Source organism: Phyllobates terribilis, unplaced genomic scaffold (genome assembly GCF_046119375.1).
Source record: "Phyllobates terribilis strain yellow unplaced genomic scaffold, ASM4611937v1 Scaffold_2__4_contigs__length_985480577, whole genome shotgun sequence".
Taxonomy (NCBI): domain Eukaryota; kingdom Metazoa; phylum Chordata; class Amphibia; order Anura; family Dendrobatidae; genus Phyllobates; species Phyllobates terribilis.
Genome location: NW_027362762.1, coordinates 663,257,129 through 663,279,803, shown reverse-complemented (window position 1 = coordinate 663,279,803; position 22,675 = coordinate 663,257,129). Strand labels below are relative to the sequence as shown.

The window sequence follows — 22,675 nt, the reverse complement described above, 5'->3', positions numbered from 1 at the left end:
CTGTTCCCATTTAGTTTTAGCACTTTCTCATCCATTTCAGCTTTTTTTCTCAGGCCCCCAGATCTGTTTGTTGGGTCCAGCAAAAAAATATTCAGCTGTCCCATTGACTTGCATTGGATTCGTTATTCGGTACGAATACCCGAATATTAGAAATTATTCGTGACGATTTTTCTGAATCCGAATATTTCACTATTTGCTCATCACTATTTACTAATCATTAAGAGGTTGTCCAATACTGGACTATCCTTTATTAATGGGCCCAGGGAGGTGAAAACAAATTGATACTTCCAGGACCGGTCTTTTAACATCCATTGGGGGCCGTTGATTGCCGCCGTACTCACATGACTGCGGATGTTAATCCCAGCAAATCAGTGGGGATGACCTGCATCTCTGAATACAGTGGAGCTCTGCTAATCCAAGAGGTGAGTGTCGTTTTTTTTTTTTTTTTTTTTCACCTCCCTAAGAAACATCAATAAGTCAATAAATCAACCCCCTTAAAAAAAAGCAGTTCTCTAACAGCTGACAGACTTTTCCTGGTCTGTTTTCAAGTACTACACAGAAAAAGGAACATCCACTAGTCTCATTGTAGCGTGGAGCAGGGCGGTAGCCGCAGGTGAGGCACTCGTCTCCCTTTACGCCTCGGCGTTCTACATGAAAGTGTGAGTCCTGGCTGGGTGTGTGGACTTGTGCTGTGTGGACATCACGCCCATGCAGGCTGCATGTAGTCAATGGTGTGGGCTGGCCAGGACCATGCATTTTACAGTTCAAAGAGAGAAACTTCTGTTCCAACACAAACTCTTCACTGAATGGTAACTCGGTTAAGATTATATATACAGTAGGATATTGTGCACAAAGCTTTATGGACGTTTCCTTCACAGTATAAAGCAGTTTTCACACAGAATCCTTCCTCTGTTGTTTTCTCCAGGGCTGGTGAGGCACACTGTTTCTCTCTACTCTGCCACAACTCAGCAAGTCTCCTTACTTGCTCTTTGGTTCCGCGTCCTATTTCTTCAACTATTGGCACCCTGGAACCCTCGCACTCTGGACCCCACTAGTCCGTCGTACTCAGTCCTGCTTAGGTCCGTTACCTTCTGCGTTACAAGCTCCGTAGTTCGTGACTCAGCGTCCTAACTAAAGACACCTCTGCAGAAGGCCACTCTGTCTCGTCAGTCACTTCACTGGTGGATCACACTATCCCTTGTGCTTAGTCTCCTCTCACTTGGGGTCACTCATTCATGCAGGTCTGCTCACTAGACACTCCAAACCCTATCTCCCTAACCAACAGGAACTCTGTCATTTTCCCTAACACTAACCCCTCCCACTGTGGGTTAGTCCCAAACATTAACTCTCTCCTAACTTACCCTAATGTCACTACCTATGCTACAGGCAACTATTTACATCCCTACACCATCTGTCTTATACTGTACACTACTAACATTATCACATAACCATATTACAATATATACAAAAACACATGACACTATTCACACTACACAATATGCATAACGCGATTGGTGTCTTCAGTGGTAGTAAAACGATTGCACAGTTCACCATTCTTACATCAGAGCTATCAGAGAATGGTTGTCAAAGTACATGAATCAGTATATACCACTGGGAACATTATAGGGCATTGGATGCTATATAATGGGTGGTGTCTGCAGTTCAACCCACTGTCTGCACGGGACAGAATCCAATGTATACAAAGGTCAACAATGCCTAACATGGTTACATACTACTCTACAAAGTAGATAGATCCTGGGACTATATAAGTTGTTGGTTACCAAAGACTATAAACTGCGTATTTCTTTAACTATTTAAATTAATGTCCCAAAAATAATACTTTTGTTGATAAACTCCTTTAGAGCTCATGGATGTCACATATGGTCCTCCCTCAAGATCTGCTTCTATGAGCCACAATGGCTCTAGCTCTGGCAGACAATCTATGCATTATTGAACCCATTCATGTATGCATAGCCACATAGTGTAAATGGAAATAAGTAACCAGAAATTGACTTTCTTATGTTTATAACTAATTTTCAGAAAGGCTAGAACTGAGGCATTTTATTGGCTTTATCTCAAAAAGGTATTCTTTTAGGAAAGCTGGACTTATATTGTACTTATAAAACAAAACATATACTGTACATTCAACTCTATTTTTTTCAGTAATATATTTCAGATGTGGTTATACAATGCTTAAAGGGAACCTGTCAGAAACTTGTCCCTTTCCCCAAAAATCAGTAATATGATTGCATAGCTATTTAAAAGATAAGACAGTTGATCCCTTTATGACCCCAAAGTACTACTCCAGCAGTGAGAAATTGTAGTGAGAAGTTGTCTAGAAGTGCTTTGTGACAATGTACTTCTTATTTCTCAGCCTCCCACTGTATTTCCTACTTAACAACATGACTACCCCACCCCTTGCTGATTGACAAGTCTGGTATACGACCACTGACCTCTTAGCCAGGGGAAGGGTGCCGCTAGGTAGGAAATGCGGCGTGAGGTTGAGAAGCTAGAAGTGCATCGTCACACCTCAATGCACTTCTAGACACACCTTCAAAATGCTGGAGCAGTGCTTTGGCGTCATAAAAAGATCAGATAGCTTATCTTTTGAATGGCTGCACAATAATATTAATTGTTTAGGGGACTAAAAGTTTTTGACAGGTTCCCTTTAAAGAGTTTCCACTAAACTAGATGTTGAATGTGGTAAATGAGTGTAATGAAATGAGCAAATCACTTTTTACTTTGTTTCACATTAGTCAAAATAAACATTTCATGTTTTTTTATTTCAGAGGTAGACTACCGAGCATCAGACCTCAGAATGACTATAATGAACGCAGTTACTCCCCACAACCCATTCTATCATTGGAAAGTCCTAGATTAGGACGTTCAGGAACATCAAGTCCCCAAGGTTAGTGTTATTCTTCTAGGGTGTTTTACACTAAATCTACCCTGCAATCATATTTCTGATGTTACACAGTTACAATGCAGAAGATATTATCAGTGTGGTCCATGGTTTCTTCACACCTTCACGGATATCTAAACTATAGAGGTTTGGGTGCTACAAAAATTTTGGTTATGAAGGTTACTTAAGGTTGTTGTGATTGTGCTCCATTTACAGTGTGTCTTGACTGGAAATGTCTCCCAAAAAATTTCACACAAAGCTACCTGGGGAGATTATGTAGCAGGTACTTCTAAAATATATGGGCTGAGATTACCTATATGAGTATAACTTATTTATAATTTATCTGCATTAATGTTTTTGTCATCTACAATTACTTTATGATTTTACTATTTAAAGGGGTTTTCCAGTGTTAGGAAACTGGACCCCAAACAATTCTTGTAATGTTAAATAACAAAGCCAGATAGTACTTCATCCTCCCCAGCTCACATCTACATCAGCAGAGCCACTGAGCTTAGTGAATGGCTGCAGTGGTGATTTGCACTATGAAGGTGAAGTCACTGCTGCAGCCACAACACATAGACAGGAAAAGTGGTGAGGAGCCATTGCTGTAGAGGAGGAGGGGGAGTACAATCTGTCTTTCTTATTTTAGCTTACAGGAATTGTTTGGGGTCTAGTTTATTAATGGTTGCTGAGGAATGTTCTTCCACTCTGAATGTGTGGCGCCCCTGCGGGTTCAGTCGCCACAGAGGTACTGCATCTCACCCAGAGGTGTGGTACCCCACTCTCAGGTAAGGAGGGAGTACTGCCCGGGACGCACCCACCTGCATCCAACACTACACCATTCCAGACCAGCAGGCGGGGCAAGATGCACTGGCTTATGCTGAGCCCTGTCCCTGGTTGGAAGTGGGGGGAACCGAGAGAGGGGGAACCATGTAGTGGGTGTGGGTGGAGGAAGCAGTACAGGGGAGCACTTGAGTAGGAGTATAAAAAGGGGAACCATCTTGGGAGAGACAGATCAGTCTGAGGAGGAAGTCTGAGAGGAGTGGGAGCAGGAGCTCTGTAGGAGCTCTGCTCAGGAGGAGAGGGCCTAGATTGAGAGGCCCAGGAGGACAGGCTGGAAGAGGACGGGAGCAGAGGGAAGGCTCCAGGAACAAGGGGATCCCAGGGGCACGGCGAGTGCGGAAGCCACCCGTGTGACCGAATCTACAAGATTGTGGAGGGATCAGGCCGCAAAGGGGACCGGCCCCTAACTAGTGGAGAACTATAAGGCTCAGCTAGGAACAGGAGGCTACTGTACTTTCAGGGTGCAGCTGCTCACTACCGCAACTATATCGTCAAAAAGGTGGCCGCATAGGATTCAGGGGACTGCAGGTTGTCCGCCAAAATCCGAGGCTACCGGCTTGGGACACTGGTTATGAGGCACGGGGCAGGAGGGTGAGAGCCAGCGCAGGAAGACGACTGAGAAAAGCACACAGAATGGGGTCCCGTTATGTACTCCTGAAACACCTGGGAGTTTGCTGAACCCCTACCTTGGTGAACACAGAACGGCATGGGAGGTTACCCTGGCGCTGGTAACCTGGAGTCTGACAACTGTGAGTAAATCTGAAAGACTGCACCCCACTGTGTCTTAGAATTATTATCTGCGCCATCACCTGCATTACACCGCACCAACCGCACCTACCTCCACGCCATAGATAGACCATTATTTTTAATCTTTAAAGATTCCATAATAACAGGGTCTGTACCACAGGACTGGCGTATAGCAAATGTGGTGCCAATATTCAAAAAGGGGACAAAAACTGAACTTGGAAATTATAGGCCGGTAAGCTTAACCTCTACTGTGGGTAAAATCCTGGAGGGTTTCCTAAGAGATGCTATACTAGAGTATCTGAAGAAGAATAACCTCATGACCCAATATCAACATGGGTTTACGAGGGACCGTTCCTGTCAGACTAATCTGATCAGCTTTTATGATGAGGTAAGTTCCGGACTGGACCAAGGAAATGCAGTGGATGTTGTGTATATGGACTTTTCAAAAGCTTTTGATACGGTTCCACACAAAAGGTTGATACATAAAATGAGAACAATGGGGATAGGGGAAAATATATGTATGTGGGTTAAGAACTGGCTCAGTGATAGGAAACAAAGGGTGGTTATTAATGGAACACACTCAGACTGGGTCTCCGTTAACAGTGGGGTACCACAGGGGTCAGTATTGGGCCCGCTTCTTTTTAACATATTTATTAATGACCTTGTAGGGGTAGTAATATTTCAATATTTGTAGATGACACTAAACTCTGCAGGGTAATCAATACAGAGGAGGACAATTTTATATTACAGGAGGATCTATGTAAACTAGAAGCTTGGGCTGATAAATGGCAAATGAGCTTTAATGGGGATAAATGTAAGGTAATGCACTTGGGTAGAGGAAATAAAATGTATAATTATATGCTTAATTGTAAAACACTGGGCAAAACTGTCACTGAAAAAGACCTGGGTGTATTGGTGGACGACAAGCTCACGTTTAGTGGCCAGTGTCAGGCAGCTGCTGCAAAGGCAAATAAAATAATGGGATGCATTAAAAGAGGCATAGATGCTCATGAGGAGTACATCATTTTACCTCTATACAAGTCACTAGTGCGACCATACTTAGAATACTGTGTACAGTTCTGGTCTCCGGTGTATAAGAAAGACATAGCTGAACTAGAGCGGGTGCCGAAAAGAGCAACCAGGGTTATTAGAGGACTGGGGGGTCTGCAATACCAAGACAGGTTATTTATTATACTTGGGGTTATTTACTTTGGAAAAACGAAGGCTTAGGGGTGATGGGTGATCTTATTACTATGTACAAGTATATGAGGGGACAGTACAAAGACCTTTCTGCTGATCTTTTTACTCTTAGGCCAGAGACAGGGACAAGGGGGCATCTTCTACGTGTGGAGGAAAGAAGGTTTAATCATAATCACAGACGCGGATTCTTTACTGTAAGAGCAGTGAGACTATGGAACTCTCTGCCGCATGATGTTGTAATGAGTGATTCACTACTAAAATTTAAGAAGGGCATGGATGCCTTTCTTGAAAAGTATAATATTACAGGTTATATATACTAGATTCCTTGATAGGGCATTGATCCAGGGACCTAGTCTGATTGTCGTATGGAGTCAGGAAGGAATTTTTTTCCCCAATGTAGAGCTTGGTGTTTTCCACATGTTTTTTTTTTGCCTTCCTCTGGATCAACATATCAGGCTATGGGTTGAACTAGATGGACTTAGTCTTCCTTCAACCTTAAAAACTATGTTACTATATTACTATGTTACTTCTAAGTATTGCTACATCCTGCCCTGGAGCTAAACTGTACCTGTGGAGAGCTGAACCAACTCTGCTGCGTCACCACCAGCTCCAGAGGATCTGTAACACAGCGGCGGCTCCATATAGCCGCATACCACAGTTGGAGGTCACGAACATTATCTATAAAACTTTATTTTCCTTTTATTTTATTCCTCTTTAATTGACCGCCCTGGGTCACGGACCGGGTCACTGCCACCGTGACATCCCCCAGCATCGACCGGCCCGGCTACCGAGTACCCCACGGCCCAGGGGGCGCGTCAAATGCACTTGGGCATAGAAATCAGCAAGATCCACTGCTGGCAGCTCTGTTTTGATTGCCAACAAATAATGTCTCAGCTGTGCTAGATGGAAGACAAGTCTGGAGATGTTGCAGGCCATGATAGCACGTTTAGGCCACGCATGCTGATGATAGTAGTACAGAGCAACATACAGCCTGGCATTGTCATGTTGAAAATTGGCTCCTGGGACACTTTGGAAGAATGGCCGTACCACTGGTTCTATGACCAAATCAATGAAGACTGGAATGAGGACTTCAGACCAATCTCCAGCTATTATTGCATCCCAGACAAAAGCGGGACTCATCACTGAAAAGGATAGTCCTCCATTCCAGCCTCTATTTCCATCTTTCTCTGTACCATAGAGTAGCCTTTGACACTGGTGGTGTGAGGCTATGAAACACTTGTAGGTGGACATCTAGCTCATATCCCAATATCATGCCTTAAGCTTGGTATATGATGTCTAATTTTATTTGCAGTACAGTATGAATCACTACACACCATTCTTCTATTTTGACGGTCTGTCCGTGCACAGTTTTGTTTATGTGCACCTCTTGCTGTCATTCCAGTTCATCATTGTTCTCCCAACCCACTAGGTCACACAATTTTCAAAAAAGTGCTGACATCTAGGTGTACGCGTCTAGCGATCTCCCAGAGGGATAAACCAAGCTCTTTCAGTTCAAGGATTGTGTCACTCTCAGTTTGTGACAAGTGGCGCTAACTGGCATGTTGACGAAAAAAACGAACAGTAGGCATCACACTATCATTCCACAATAATTAATCTAACTTTTGAGGTTTCATGTTGATAAAAAATAAATGAATTATGCCCCTCTTATATGCTACAGATTGAAGCTAGGTGCTTGAAAATTTGATCATTTCATTTGCAGAACTGAGGAACACCTGGTAATTCCTCAATTTGCATAACCTTACGTCTTGCCCTTCTTGATGTTGTAATTTCAACGTTGAGGAGTGTAATTCTATAATGACTTTGATTGGCAGTAAAGGTCGACTTACTCCTTGAAAACTGGAATATAAAAACTCATTTTAAAGGGGTTAATTTGCTTTATTATACAATACCCTACACTTTTCCTTATCTAGCTAATCCCTAAATGTGTTTTCTTTACTGTACTTCGAGTGACGCTTCGTTTGAGAGAGGAGTCACAAAAGTGACGTCTTGGGAGGCTGCTGCTGCACTCATTTCCCTGCATCGTCCATCGCCCCTGCTGGAACAGGACATCACTAGGGGCAGCACTGCAGTTACTCACTAGTTTCTTGCATCGCCACCCTCTCAAGACGTCCTGGATCCTGGGTGATGGACGCTGTGGGAGAGATGAGTTCAATGCCCACACTTCTATCTCCGCCCAGTGGCATAACTAGCGTCCGATGGGCCATGGTGCAAAATTTGGACCTGGGCCCTCACCTGCATGTTGGTAAGGTGCATGGGCACTTGTAGTGTTCTAGATCCTATAATGACACGCGTATTCACCCCTCATGTAATAATATTCCCCATCCTGGCTGTTTCCTGTAATAATTTCCCCCATCGTGGCCCCCATCCTGTAATAATGTCTCTCATCCTAGGCCCTTCGTGTTATAATATCCCTTGTCCTGGGCCCCTTGCAGGTATAATGTCCCCCTTACTGGTATAATTCCCCCATCCTGGGCCTCATTCTGGTATAATGCTCTCCATCCTTGGCCCTTCCTTGTGTAGTGTCCTCCATCCTGGGCTACTTCCTGGTATAATGCCCCCCATCCTGGGTCTCTTCCTGGAATAATGCTTTCCATACTGGGCCCCTTCATTGTATAATGCTCCCCATCCTGGGCCCCTTCCTTATATAATGCTCAGCATCCTGGGCCCCTTCCTGGTATAATGCTCCCTATCCTGGGACCTTTAATTGTATAATACTCCCCATCCTGAGTCCCTTCCTTATATAGTGCTCAGCATCCTGGACCCCTTCCTTGTATAATGCCTCCCATCCTGTGCCCCTTCCTTGTATAATGCTCCACATCCTGGGCTCCTTCCTTGTATAATGCTCCCCATCCTGGGCCCCTTCCTTGTACAATGCTCCCCATCCTAGGCCCCTTCCTTGTATAATGCTCCCCATCCTGGGCCCCTTCCTTGTATAATGCCCCTCATCATGGGCCCCTTTCTTGTATAATGCTTGCTATCCTGGGCCCCTTCCTTTTATAATGCTCCCCATCCCATGTCCTGGTATAATGTTCTGCCTCTCTTTTCCAATATATTAAATAAAAACAATAAACAATTCTTCTTACCTTCCTCTGCTCCCACGACATCCTCTTTTGCAGCTGATTTCAGTGTGCCGGCACGGGCAGCGCATGCGATCACTGCCATGCGCCGCTCGTGACTGGCATGCCGACGTTACCTGCCAGACTCTGATTAGCCGGCAGTGTGTATTGTAGTGCAGAGACCAGGATCTGCTTCAATCACTGCCCCTGACGATGTCTTCTTTCAGTTAGGAGCTAAGATGGCGGCAAATATAGAAGCAGAGTGCCGGCGCTGCACTCACCTCTCCCACAATGTCCATCATCCAGGATGTCTTCAGAGGGGACAGCGATGCAAGAAACTAGTAAGTAACCGCAGCACTGCCCCCTGTGATGTCCTGTTCCAAGAGGGGCGATGGACACTGCAGGGAGTGAGTGCTGCCCTAGCCTCCCGTGACATCCTCTCAAATGAAACATCACAGCAAGTACAGTAAAAAAACAACACATTTAGGGATTAGTAGGATAGAGTAGGGCATTGTGTAATAAAGAAAATTTAAAAAATGGTTAGAATGTAATCATAGGTATTTAGAAAATACATTTTAGGTGCTGGACCACCCCTTTAAGAGTATGAACATTGTTGTGTATTATTCTCTATTGCAGATTCTCCTGCTTCTCAAAGAAGGGATGATCCTATACCTCTGAGTTTCCAGCCACCATCAATCCCTATTCAAAAGTCAGATACAGGACGTGACATTGTAAGTTCATATCATAGGCAACTAAATTTATTTTCTCATGCATAATTGTAAAAGTGTCAATACATCAAACAAAAACACCTTTTCTTTCAGCAATGGGGAATATTTATCAATACTGTCGAATCGATAGAGGCACAATATTTATCAAAGTAATTTCTGCTGTTTGATAAATTTGTCTAGTCTATGTTTACCCCACCTATTGGTTGGTATATTTTGTGCTAGAAATATGCACACCAATTTTAGTACATTTTTGGGGGTATAACATTGCAGGTTGGGTCATGTGCCTTTTCTACTAAGCAGGGGAGTACATATGAATCATGGGGCCCAATGGCAGAAACTTTAATTGCCTCCCCCTACCTCCTTACCCCCTTCCCGCAGAAAAAAAAAACGTAATATTTGCTAGGGTCACAGAACCACAACCTTGAGGCACTTACAAAGATATTTTTCTATTGAAGCCCCTAGATTGCCCTTTCGTTGAACCATAAATTATGATGCCAACTATAGTGTCCCCCCCAAAACACAGTATGGTACCCTACAGTGAATTCTTCCACAGTACCCTCCACACACATGGTATTATGACCCTACTGTTACCCCTTCCCCTTCAACCCTCCCTCAGCAAAGTATGGTGTCTTTAACATAGTATGATGGCACAACTGTGATTGCCCTCCATACAGTATAATGGGCCTCTATATAGTATAATGGCCCTCACACCCTTCCACTCTGTATAATGGGCCCCACATATTCCTCTATACAGTATAAAAGGCCCCACATATTCCTCCATACAGCACAATTGACCTCAAATAGTCCTCCATACAGTATTATGAACCAAACATAATCCTACCTGCAGTATAATGAGCCCCACATAGTCCTCCATACAGTATTAAGGGCCACACATAGTCCTCCATACAGTATTATGGGCCCCATATAGTCCTCCATACTGTATTATGCACCCCATATAGTCCTTCATACAATATTACTGGCCCCATATAGTCCTCCATACAGTATTATGGGTACAATATAGTCATCTATACATTATTATGGGCCCCATATAGTCCTCCATACATTATGGGTCTCATATAGTCTTACATACAGTATTATGGGTCCCATATAGTCCTCCATACAGTATTATGGGCCCCATATAGTCCCCCATACATTATTATGGGCACCATATAGTCCTCAATACATTATTATGGGTCCCATGTAGTCCTCCATAGAGCATTGTGGGCCCCATGTAGTCTTCCATACAGTATTATGGACCCCATATAATCCTCCATACAGTATAATGGGCGAAAAATATAGTCCTCCATACAGTAATATGAGTCCAATATAGTCTTCCATACAGTATTATGAGTCACATATAGTCCTCCATACAGTATTATGGGCCTCACATAGTCCTCCATACAGTATTATGGGTCCCATGTAGCCCTCCATACAGTATTATGGGCCCCATATAGTCCTCCATACAGTATTATTGGTCCTATATAGTACTCCATACTTTATTAAGGGTACCATATAGTCTTCAATACATTATTATGGGTCCCATGTAGGCCTCCATACACTATTATGGGCCCAATGTAGTCCTCCATACAATATTATGGGTCCCATATAGTCCTGCATACAGTCTTATGCAGGGCCGGCGTCAGCACCCGGCGTACCCGGGCAAGTGCCGGGGCCCTGGAAAATCAGAGGGGCCCACCGCCCACTCACTGTCGGGGCCCACCGCCCACTCACTGTCGGGGCCCTGGCCGCTTCCTCGGCACCTGTTCAGTGACGCAGGCGCTGCTTGATTGCCGGCACTGCCCCAGACATGGCCGCACGCTGTGCGGCTGTGTCTGCTAGTAATGACACGGCAGGGTCGAAGACACTGCACCTTTAACTGTGCTTGTGTGTCGCCCCTGCCGCGTCATTACTAGCAGACACAGCCGCACAACGCGCGGCCATGTCTGGGGCAGTGCCGGCAATCAAACACCGTCGGAGGTCCTGCACAGATGGAGGGGGAACGGCCCGGACCCGACCGCAAGTGGGCCCCCCTGATGGTCCAGGGCCATGATGTCTGTGACACGCCAGGGGCCCTGCACTGCCCGTACCTGAGGAGCTGCTGGACAGGACACTGGACCGGGGACAGGTGAGTGAGGCTTCCCCAATCCCCATATTAAAAATATTTGTAATGGGTCTGTGTGAGTGCATGTATGTGAATGTTAGTGTGTATGACTGTGTATATATATTTGTCTGTTTTATATATGTTTTTAAGAATTTGTGTAAAAATGTGTGTATGTCTGTATGTGTACGTGTCTGCGTACCGTGTGTGCGTGCGCATGTCTGCGTACCGTGTGTGCGTGCGCATGTCTGCGTACCGTGTGTGCGTGCGCATGTCTGCGTACCGTGTGTGCGTGCGCATGTCTGCGTACCATGTGTGCGTGCACGTGTCTGCGTACCGTGTGTGCGTGCGCATGTCTGCGTACCGTGTGTGCGTGCGCATGTATGTCTGCATATGTGAAGGATGAGGTGGCAGGATGGGCCCTGTGTACTATATATATATTTCTCCGCCATATCTGTGCATCATGAATCGTGTATGTGTTAAAAGGGCCCACTGAGACTCTTTCGCCTGGGGCCCAGAAAAAACTGGAGCCGGCCCTGGTCTTATGGATACCATGTAGTCCTCCATACATTATTATGGGTCCCATATAGTCCTCCACACAGTATCATGGGCCCCATATAGTCCCATACATTATTGTGGGTCCCATATAGTCCTCCAAACAGTATTATTGGCACAATATAGTCCTCCATACAGTATTATGGGCCCCATATAGTCCTCCATACAGTATAATGAGCCCCACATTAAAAATAAATAAACAAATACTCACCTCTCCTCGTTCCCCCGCTGCTCCAGTCTTTGCAGCGTGTCTTCTGACCATCTGCACGGCTCAGCACAGAGGGTGCGCTGCGTTGAGACGTCACAGAACTCAGATGCAGAGTAGGAATGATGGGAGAGGGAGCGTCAGCTGATGGCTCCCTCTCCCATCATGATTTTCAACTGTATCAGCATCCAGGATGCCGATACAGTTGAAAGAACGATGCAAGGCAGGGGCGGTGCTGATGCTGGCACCGGGCCCTCCGACTCACGAGCCCCATAGTCATCATGCCCATGTTTAGTGAAGCCAAACCATCTTTTTGAACAAAGACTTGCACTATAAAGTATCTAAAATACATAATAAGTAAGGTGCAAGTTGGGAAAAACTGTTTTTTTGTGCAAATTTCACCAGAGTTCTGGCGCATTTACCTTGATAAATCTCTGCTAATGTTTTCATTTTTAGCTTTCAAGATGACTATTTTAATACATCAACAGAACGTGCAGTAGATGGCCACATCTAAATGTGCTTGTTAAAGAGGTTGTCCATTGCACTTTGCAATGTGCAATTTATGTGTGTAACATCTACAGTATATCTATCCTTCTACTTCTGTCATGGGGCAGCACTGCACCTTCATTAAAGATAGCAACAATGTAAAGTAGTTCTGTTTGATATTCTAGGACTTGTGGTGCTATCGAAGCAGGAGCTCAGGCGTTAATTCCTGGATATGTTTTTTTCATTAACTCCCTTCTGTTGGCCTGAGGTTTCACACTATATACACCCCTAGTTCCTAGCCTCTAGTTGCGAGATATAAGTTCTACTTACCCTGGTTAACTCCTATTTCTCTGCTCCTGCTTATTATTACTGACCTCTACTCATGTTTTTGCTATTCTACTACCTGACAACTTTGTTCCTATCCTGACCTATTGGTACTGATTGACTGAGCTTTCTGACCAAGCTGTGCCAGCTGGCTCCTCTGGCCAGTAGCCACTCTGTGGAGTCAACCCAGGGGCCCCTATGTAAGTCCAGATCCATGCGCAGCAGTTAAAGGGTAATGGTCAGGGTTACCCTGGAACCTGCTAGACTAAGCGGCTAGTGCGAAACATGTCTGTGGCAGTCAATTTAATAGCTATCAAGGTACCATTAACACATCTATCTTACAGTATAACTGGGCAAAAAGGATATGGATTGATCACCAAGTTGTGGTCGATCAAAAGCAAAGCTAGAAAAACGCGTTCATAAACTTAAATTGAGAGCTTGTGACCATTACCTCTGACTTAAGGTCAGTCAGAAATTTTGGTTACTAGAAGGCGGTGTGGGATTGGAGTGGCGTCGGGAAGAGCTGAAGACAGTGGCTGGTAAGTATAAGACTAGCCTCAGGGAACTTAGATTAGTAGCATCACTCCAGCGCTGCAACAAAAAAAACACTGAACGGGAGCTTTCTTCTTCTTTCTGATAGGCCTTACAATGCTTTAAAACAGCACTCCAGCATTTTTTTTATTGCAGCCCTGGAGTGTTGCTACCAATGTAAGATCCCTCCACTTAATTTTATACTCACTGTCAGGGAAATATTGAGGAATATTGAAAGCCTATCATAGATATTGACCATTTCTCCCTTATTCCCCTTTTGTCAGTACCAAGCTGTCTCCATAAAAATCTCAGCACAAAGCCCCAATTAACACAGTCATGAGTAAGGCCTTAAACAAACTGCTGTCAGCCAAGAAGTATTACAAGCTACTCAGAATGTGAGCCTCTTGTCAATGGAAGATGCAGGGGGTGATTAAAACGCAGGATTGCCATCTTTTGCGTGTAACTGGGAAAGCTTGTTTCCCGAGCTTCAAACAGAAATCTATAGACACTTTGACTCCGAAACAAAATCTGAAATATTATAAGTTTCATATGTCCAACAATAACAGGACCTATATTTTTAGTGGCAGGGACAGCCGAGGAACATACAGTATACATAGTTTTTCATTGCTGTCAGTAAGATCAGGGAGCTGTAGCGCAAAAACACCAGAATAACAGACGGCAACTATGCGATGTATGGTCTCTAAATGCAGGTAAAATCATAACAGAAAAAATGGCGTAGTTTGTGTAGCGCCCCGAGGGCTCGGCCGCTACAGGGGTATTGCACCTCTGCCAGAGGTGTGGTATTCCACTCCCAGGTAAGGATGGAGTATGGACCAGGGCTCAGTTAGCTGCATACAGCACACACACCCCATTTCCGAGGGACAGCTCAACGGTGCTCCCACTAGACAGAAGTGCAGGCACGACCGACTATGTCCCTGTCTGGAGTGGGGAGGGGGGTGGAACACCCAGTGCTGTAGGGGCAGATAGGGGTTGGTTCCTGAGCGTAGGAAGAAGCCCATTGGTTGCTGGTCACCTGGGCTCATGTTTCTAGAGGGAGGTATAAAAGGTGGGCACCATCTTAGTTCTGGGTCAGTTCAAGCAGGAGGAGAAGAGAGAGGAGTTCGGCCGGAGAGGGCTGACAGGGAGCTGTGGCTCAGTCTGGGCCCAGCTCCATGAGGCAGGCCTGAGGAGAGGGCCAGGAACAGAAAGGAACAAGAACAGAAAGGAACAGAAACAGAAAGGAACAGCAAAGAAAAAGAGGAAGAAACAGAAGGGCTCAGGAACAAGAAGGTGGAAGGGACCCTAAGAACCCACGAGAATCCAGGGTGCAGGGTCAGGCAGATTAAGGGTACCGGATCCCAAGTTGGTGGAGGAGAAACAACCCTCAGCCAAAGACCGGAGGTCGTGATCATTTATTGGTGCGACACCTCATCAAACCTGCTAGGAAGGCACCATATAGGACAGCGGAGGACGGGGCCCACGTTTAACCGCACAAGTCTGCGGTAGCTGGACAAAAGTGGGTCACTGGTGAGGCAGGCCAAAGAAAGGACAAAAGAGGTCTTGAGCCATACTCCTGAGCTGTCTGGGAGTTGACCGAGCCCCTCACCTGGTGGACGCAGCACGGCTCGGGCAGTCACTCCCTGCAGAAGTGACTTGGATATTAACCGTGAGTAAAGACCCTGGACTGTAGTACGTTGTCTGTGTGCTTTTTCGCTCCTCCGGCATTACCGGTACTGGGACTCTCACCACCATCACTCCCACCATCCACTACACTGCCCTGGGGCCGCACTCTTCCCGTGGGGAGCCACACCATCCCAGCTGCGTACATCATCGGCCCCAGCGGTCTGCCCTGCAGCGGCGGTTCCTAATAACCGAATTCCATGGGTGGCGTAGTCGGACATTATCTAAAACATCTAAAAGACTGCCACTGGTCTGACCACCCTGAGCCACGGGACCGGGTCGCCACCACTACCCCCATCGTCTCCCTATTGCCCGGTTCCGGGTGCCCCACGGCCCAGGGGGCGAGTCATTTGCAAGCTTCTGCGATCAATGAGCGATGAGTTATCGCAGAAGTTAGCGTTTTTAATTAAAATATGCAGGCTGGAGACCAGCCCACATGATGTCACCACAAGGGGCATGTGGACAGATCAACCCTTAGGTATAAGAGAACCCATGGAAAACACAGGAGCACTCATTGCCAGGGGGGTATAAGGACTATAAGCAACGGGTTACGTTCGATAACGTTCAAATCCATCTGGGGAGCCCCTCCTCCACCTATGCTGGTTCGTCCCTGCGAACTGTATAGCGTAATTTTTCTTCTTTACTCCTGTTTTATTTGTGTAACTGCTTTGTATTTTAATGTCTCCTTTGTAACATCCTTGTATATATTTTTGCTAAACACTGCCTCCCTTTTGGATTAAATATAAAATTTAATAGTTCTGTTTCTTTTGTACTATAATCATTCCCTTCCCCGAAGGCATATACTCTACCAAAACGCAGGCATCCGGCCAGGCCTGTATTATGTTTCAAACTCGGCCGGTGGTGGCAGAGAATATTAATAATCGGGCTATCGTGAAGCTGACAGTGACCGTACAGAGGGCGTAAACACGTATTCCATGCTTTGGAACCCAGAGGTGTGATGCCATACGCTCACTGATCGCTTGCCGATACCTAAGCAGTGAGTAGTCTGGATCGTGAGATCGTGATTCCGGACAAAATACTGACAGTGTGACGGCATGGTGAGATATTGCGTGATCTCCCCGATGTCGTCCCTGGGGAGTTCCTGACAATCACCACCTGCCGTCTTCAGCTCTTCCCGGCGCCTCTCCAGTCCTGTGCCACCATCTTGTGACCACAACTTCCGACTGACCAGAAATCAGAAGTAAAACAGTCACAAGCTCTCAAAGCAAGTCTATAGCATGAGAGCCAAAATGAGGTGCTCATAGACATAAAAAAGTGACCTCCGTCTCGCTCCAGCAAATACTAGAGCGATCCGGCAGGTCACAAACTGCTGGAGACAACCCATCCAGATAACAGCAGATGGTAAGACTAAATGCCTTATATTAGTATCACCACTCCAGCGCTGCAATTAAAGTGCTGCAGTGGTGCTTACATAATCGGTGTATCCAGAAATCCCCCTTAATGGTGTATGTGCATATATATATATATGGTGTATGTGTGTATATATATACACACATACAGATATATATATGCATAGATATATATGTGTACATATACAGTACTCAGCATAAATGAGTATACTCCCATTGAAAACTAAGATTTTAATCAATATCTCACTGAACACAAGAACAATTTCCAAAATTTAGACAAGACTGAGTTTCATAGAACATTTTTGTAACTCACAACATGAAAAAAGGTTCATAATATAATTTTCATTACAATATCTTTATTTTTACGCAAATTAATCGATGCAAAAATGAATACACACCACATCAAAAACTGCTAGATCTAGTATATTGCATGATCTCCATTGTTTATAAGGACAACACCAAGTCTTCTAGGCATGGAATCAGAGGCGTAGTTAGGTGTTCAGCTCAAGTAACCCTGATTACAACTACAGTGTCGCAGGTTAATCAAAGGTATAGGGGTACCTCAGCAGATGACTATGCTGTTACTGAAATTCTCTATACAAAGACAATCGCTGACATTTATTTACTAGCTATTGAACCCATTCTACACCCGGGTGGCGAGCATTTTTATTGGTACATTTTTAATTTTATTAATGGCGCTCACATTCTAGGTAGCTTGTAATACTTCTTGGCTGACAGCAATTTGTTTAAGGCCTTACTCATGACTGTGTTAATTGTTGCTTTGTGTTGAGATTTTTATGGAGACAGCTTGGTACTGACAAAAGGGGAATAAGGGAGAAATGGTGAATATCTATGACAGGCTTTCAATATTCCTCAATTATAACGACGTGGGAAGTTATAATCTGCAGTTGTAACCAGGAGCAAAGTGAGAACTGTGAGTAAATCCGAAAGACTGCACCCCACTGTCTCTGTGAATTATTACTGCTGCGCCATCATCCCTTGCATTACACTGCACAGCAACATCTAATACATCTAATACATCTACACTGCCCTTGAGCTAAGCTCTACCTGTGGAGAGCTAGACCAACTCTGCTGCGCTAACATCAGCTCCAGAGGATCTGCTCCGCAGCAGCGGCTCCCTTTAGCCACATACCACAGGTGGCGTCACAAACTGTATATACGAACTATAAATCCCCTGTAAATAACCCCTTTTATTGACCGCCCTGGGTCACGGACCGGGTCACTGTGACATCTCCCCTAGCAACGACCGGCCCGGCACCGAGTACCCCACGGCCCAGGGGGCGCGTCAATAACATACTGAGAATACAGGGGGGTGTACTCACGTACGCTGAGCGCTGTATGTATAACGTACTGAGAATACAGAGGGGTGTACTCACTTACACTGAGCACTGTATATATAACATACTGAGAATACAGGGAGTGTACTCACTTACGCTGAGCGCTGTATGTATAGCGTACTGAGAATACAGGGGGGTGTACTCACTTACACTGAGCGCTGTATATATAATGTACTGAGAATACAGCGGGGTGTACTCACTTACGCTGAGCACTGTATATATAACGTTCTGAGAATACAGGGGGGTGTACTCACTTACGCTGACTGCTCTATGTATAACGTACTGACAATACAGGGTGCTGTACTCACTTATGCTGACTGCCCAGTCTCATGCTGCACATAACACATCTGCATCTCTGGCTGCTATGGGCATAAAAGGGGACAAACTTATGGTGTGGCACCCATGCTCCCCTGACCTCAACCCCATTGAGAACCTCTGGAGCATCATCAAAAGGAGTGTATGATGGCGGGAGGCAGTTCACATCTAAGCAACAGCTCTGGGAGGGTATTCTGTCCTCATGCAAAACAATTGAAGCAGAAACCATCCAAAACCTGACATTCAATGGACGAGAGAGTTCAGAAGCTCCTTTCGAACAAGCGGTCCTATGTGCAAATGTAACATCACCTAGAATAAAGTTTTGAGTTGAAAACTGTTTGATTTCAGTTTCTAATAACCTGCTAATGCTTATAATTTCAAAAATGACCATTTTTTTGTTCTTTATTAAAATGAAAAGGTTGAAAACTCTGCTGTGCATAATAATTTGGAACATGCATTTTGAGTGCAGTTTGAGTGTTTCATTTTTTTAAAAATATACTGTTATCATAGGCAGTTTGTACAAAAACCTTTCAATTGTACTCTAATAGTTGTTGGACTGGAAAATTACAATGACTGCAATTCATATAGGTAATTTGGGAAAATCTGAGAAAATATTATTTGCATAATAATTTGGAACACAGTGTATTTATGCTTACAATGATACTGTTAGGTGAATGCACTATGTATAATACTTTTTTTTATATATTTTCTGTTTTTTGATTATATTTTTTTGTGTTTTTTTTCCTTAGTTTTTCCGCCCTGTGCTAATGGTTAGAAATAACCTTTTGATACTGTGCGTTCTTCTTTGCCTATGAAGATGTGTTCTATACGAATCTCAATAGTAGTACACTTACCCAGGGAAGCTAGATGCAAATTTATTCTTGATTGATAACAACTGTTTGCACCAGTGTTTAGTGAAGGGAGTGATTTAAATAGTAGACAGGATGTGACGTCACATGTAAAGATTTATTTTTTTTTCTAACATAGCAGCAAGATACTGCAAGGACTGAAATCTGCTAAGATCGAAACTCGTCGCTTTGTACTTGCTAATTTTATTTTTAATATTGCACTTTGACATGGATCACACACCCATTTTATAATAAATATGGACTTTTTAGAAGACCTTCAGTATGCTGGACTTTGCTTTTCTTTGCTACGCTACTGTGCCCCACATAATAATGCTTCCACTGTGCCTCTTACAAAATAAAATGGCTCCTATCGTCTCTCTAGATGGTAAAATTGTGTCCTAGAAAATATTAATGTCCTGTGCAAATGTCCAGGACAGCAGTGCCCACATTTTGCCCCTAGAAAGTAATAATGCCCCGAGTGTGCCCTTATGACTAACACAATACCGTGAATACCGCTATAACAATTATGCTTCTTAAGTGCCTACCTAACATTTTAGAATGTCCCCTGAGTCCCCCTATATATAGTTCAAATCTACAAAGCATGATGCCCCGCACAAGTCTCACATACTCAGCATGATGGGCCCTCAGTATTCCCCCACACTCACACTGTATGATGGTCTCCAGTATTTCCCCGTCGCACATACTGTATGATGGCCCTCTGTATTTTCCCCTGGCACACACTGTATGATGGCCCTCAGTATTCCCTCACCTTGCGCACACGGTATAATGGCCCTCAGCATCCCCCCCCCCCACACGCACACACACACACACACACACACACACACACACTGTACGGTGGTGTAAAGTGACCACAGGCGGTAGCCATGACCAAGCTTCTGCTTCACTTTACCCCTGCACTTTACAGGAAAATTGTGTCCTAGTCCCAATGTGCTATCATGTGTGGGGTGGATTGAATTCATTTGTAGGCCGCAAGCCTTCACCTTCTCAAGGCCTCCATCTTCATAAACCGCCACACATAGATCAAAGGACACCCGGTTTGTTTCAACACGTAAAAGTTTACTGGACAATTCAAGTTCATTAGATTGCAACATGCAGTATTGGGCACCACACTTCCCGTTCCTTGTTTCCTTAACAGAACACACTCTCAGCAGTTCCTCCTGGACTATCCCCACGTTCACTGGCTCTCTCAGCCCCTGGGATTTCCCGTCCAGTCCCGCAGTCCACCCGGGATCCTTGACCTTCCCTTGTCGTTGCACATCCATCGTCCCCTTACCTATACTGAGCCTTGCGCTCCGGATGTTGTAGGAATGTCCGCAAGAGATTCTAGTAAGGCCTCCCACTGCCATGAACGATAGACTTGCTGATGCTACCAGCCCCCTGCACTTGAACTTGACCTTGGTTATTGTACTTCCCTATCTGACTATCAGTAAGAGCCTGCTTTTCACTAGCAACTACCCCTCCCACTGTGGGCTAGTCCCAAACATTAACTGTATCTTATCCTATACCTTCAGCTAACTACAGTTACTATCCTATAAAACTATGTACTAAGCCTATTGTCTTTATCTTATGCTGTACACTACTATATCAGTCTATTCACAATATACACTAAAACCGCAGTACCTAGTTCACATTTCACATAATACATTATATGTACAGTCATGGCCAAAAGTTTTGAGAATGACACCAAAATTATATTTTCACATGATCTGCTGGCCTCTGGTTTTTATTAGTATTTGTCTGATGTTTATATCACATACAGAAATATAATTGCAATCATATTATGAGTACCAATAGGTTATATTGACAGTTAGAATGAGTTAATGCAGCAAGTCAATATTTGCAGTGTTGCCCCTTCTTCTTCAAGACCTCTGTAATTCTCCCTGGCATGCTCTCAATCAACTTTTGGACCAAATCCTGACAGATAGCAGTCCATTCTTGCATAATCAATGCTTGCATTTTGCCAGAATTTGTTGGTTTTTGTTTGTCCACCCGTCTCTTGATGATTGACCACAAGTTCTCAATGGGATTAAGATCTGGGGAGTTTCCAGGCCATGGACCCAAAATCTCTATGTTTTGTTCCATGAGCCATTTAGTTATCACCTTTGCTTTCTGGCAAGGTGCTCCATCATGCTGGAAAAGGCATTGTTGGGCGCCAAACTGCTCTTGGACGGTTGGGAGAAGTTGTTCTTGGAGGACATTCTGGTACCATTCTTTATTCATGGCTGTGTTCTTAGGCAAGACTGTGAGTGAGCCGATTCCCTTGGCTGAGAAGCAACCCCACACATGAATGGTTTCAGGATGCTTTACAGTTGGCATGAGACAAGACTGGTGGTAGCGCTCACCTCTTCTTCTCCGAATAAGCTGTTTTCCAGATGTCCCAAACAATCGAAAAGGGGATTCATCAGAGAAAATGACTTTGTCCCAGTCCTCAGCAGTCCACTCCATGTACCTTTTGCAGAATATCAGTCGGTCCCTGATGTTTTTTCTGGAGAGAAGTGGCTTCTTTGCTGCCCTCCTTGAAACCAGCCCTTGCTCAAAGAGTCTCCGCCTCACAGTGCATGCAGAAGCACTCACACCAGCCTGCTGCCATTCCTGAGCAAGCTCGGCACTGCTGGTAGTCCGATCCCGCAGCTGAAACAGTTTTAAGATACGGTCCTGGCGCTTGCTGGTCTTTCTTGGGCGCCCTGGAGCCTTTTTGACAACAATGGAAGCTCTCTCCTTGAAGTTCTTGATGATGCGATAGATTGTTGACTGAGGTGCAATCTTTGTAGCTGCGATACTCTTCCCTGTTAGGCCATTTTTGTGCAGTGCAATGATGGCTGCACGTGTTTCTTTAGAGATAACCATGGTTAACTGAAGAGAAACAATGATACCAAGAACCAGCCTCCTTTTAAAGTGTCCAGTGATGTCATTCTTACTTAATTACTTAAACTGATTGATCGCCAGCCCTGTCCTCATCAACACCCACACCTGTGTTAATGGATCAATCACTAAAACGATGTTAGCTGCTCCTTTTAAGGCAGGACTGCAATGATGTTGAAATGTGTTTTGGGGGTTAAAGTTCATTTTCTGGGCAAATATTGACTTTGCAAGTACAGTAATTGCTGTTAAGCTGATCACTCTTTGACATTCAGGAGTAAATGCAAATTGCCATTACAAAAAATGAAGCAGTAAACTTTGGAAAAATTACTATTTGTCTCATTCTCAATACTTTTGGCCATGACTGTACAAAATGCAAGACATTACATACATGATGAGATTGGTGTCTTCAGGGGTAGAAACACAGTAGTACAGTCCACCACTTTACAGTGGCCCCCAGTATTCCCTCCCCACACACTGTATGATGGCCCCCAGTATTCCCCCACACTGTATGATGTTCACCAGTAT

The 22,675-nt window shown here is 44.6% G+C and overlaps 1 protein-coding gene across 3 annotated transcripts in view; it reads left to right on the top strand.

Annotated features, from left to right (window-relative positions):
• Window positions 1–22,675, top strand: part of EPS8L3 (EPS8 signaling adaptor L3) — a 187,965-nt gene that overhangs the window by 124,908 nt on the left and 40,382 nt on the right. For all 3 annotated transcript variants that reach the window (XM_073666830.1, XM_073666829.1, XM_073666831.1), the window contains 2 exons: window positions 2,790–2,908; window positions 9,406–9,500. In XM_073666830.1, the coding sequence (XP_073522931.1) occupies window positions 2,790–2,908; window positions 9,406–9,500 (214 nt within the window). The remainder of the gene's footprint in view (window positions 1–2,789; window positions 2,909–9,405; window positions 9,501–22,675) is intronic.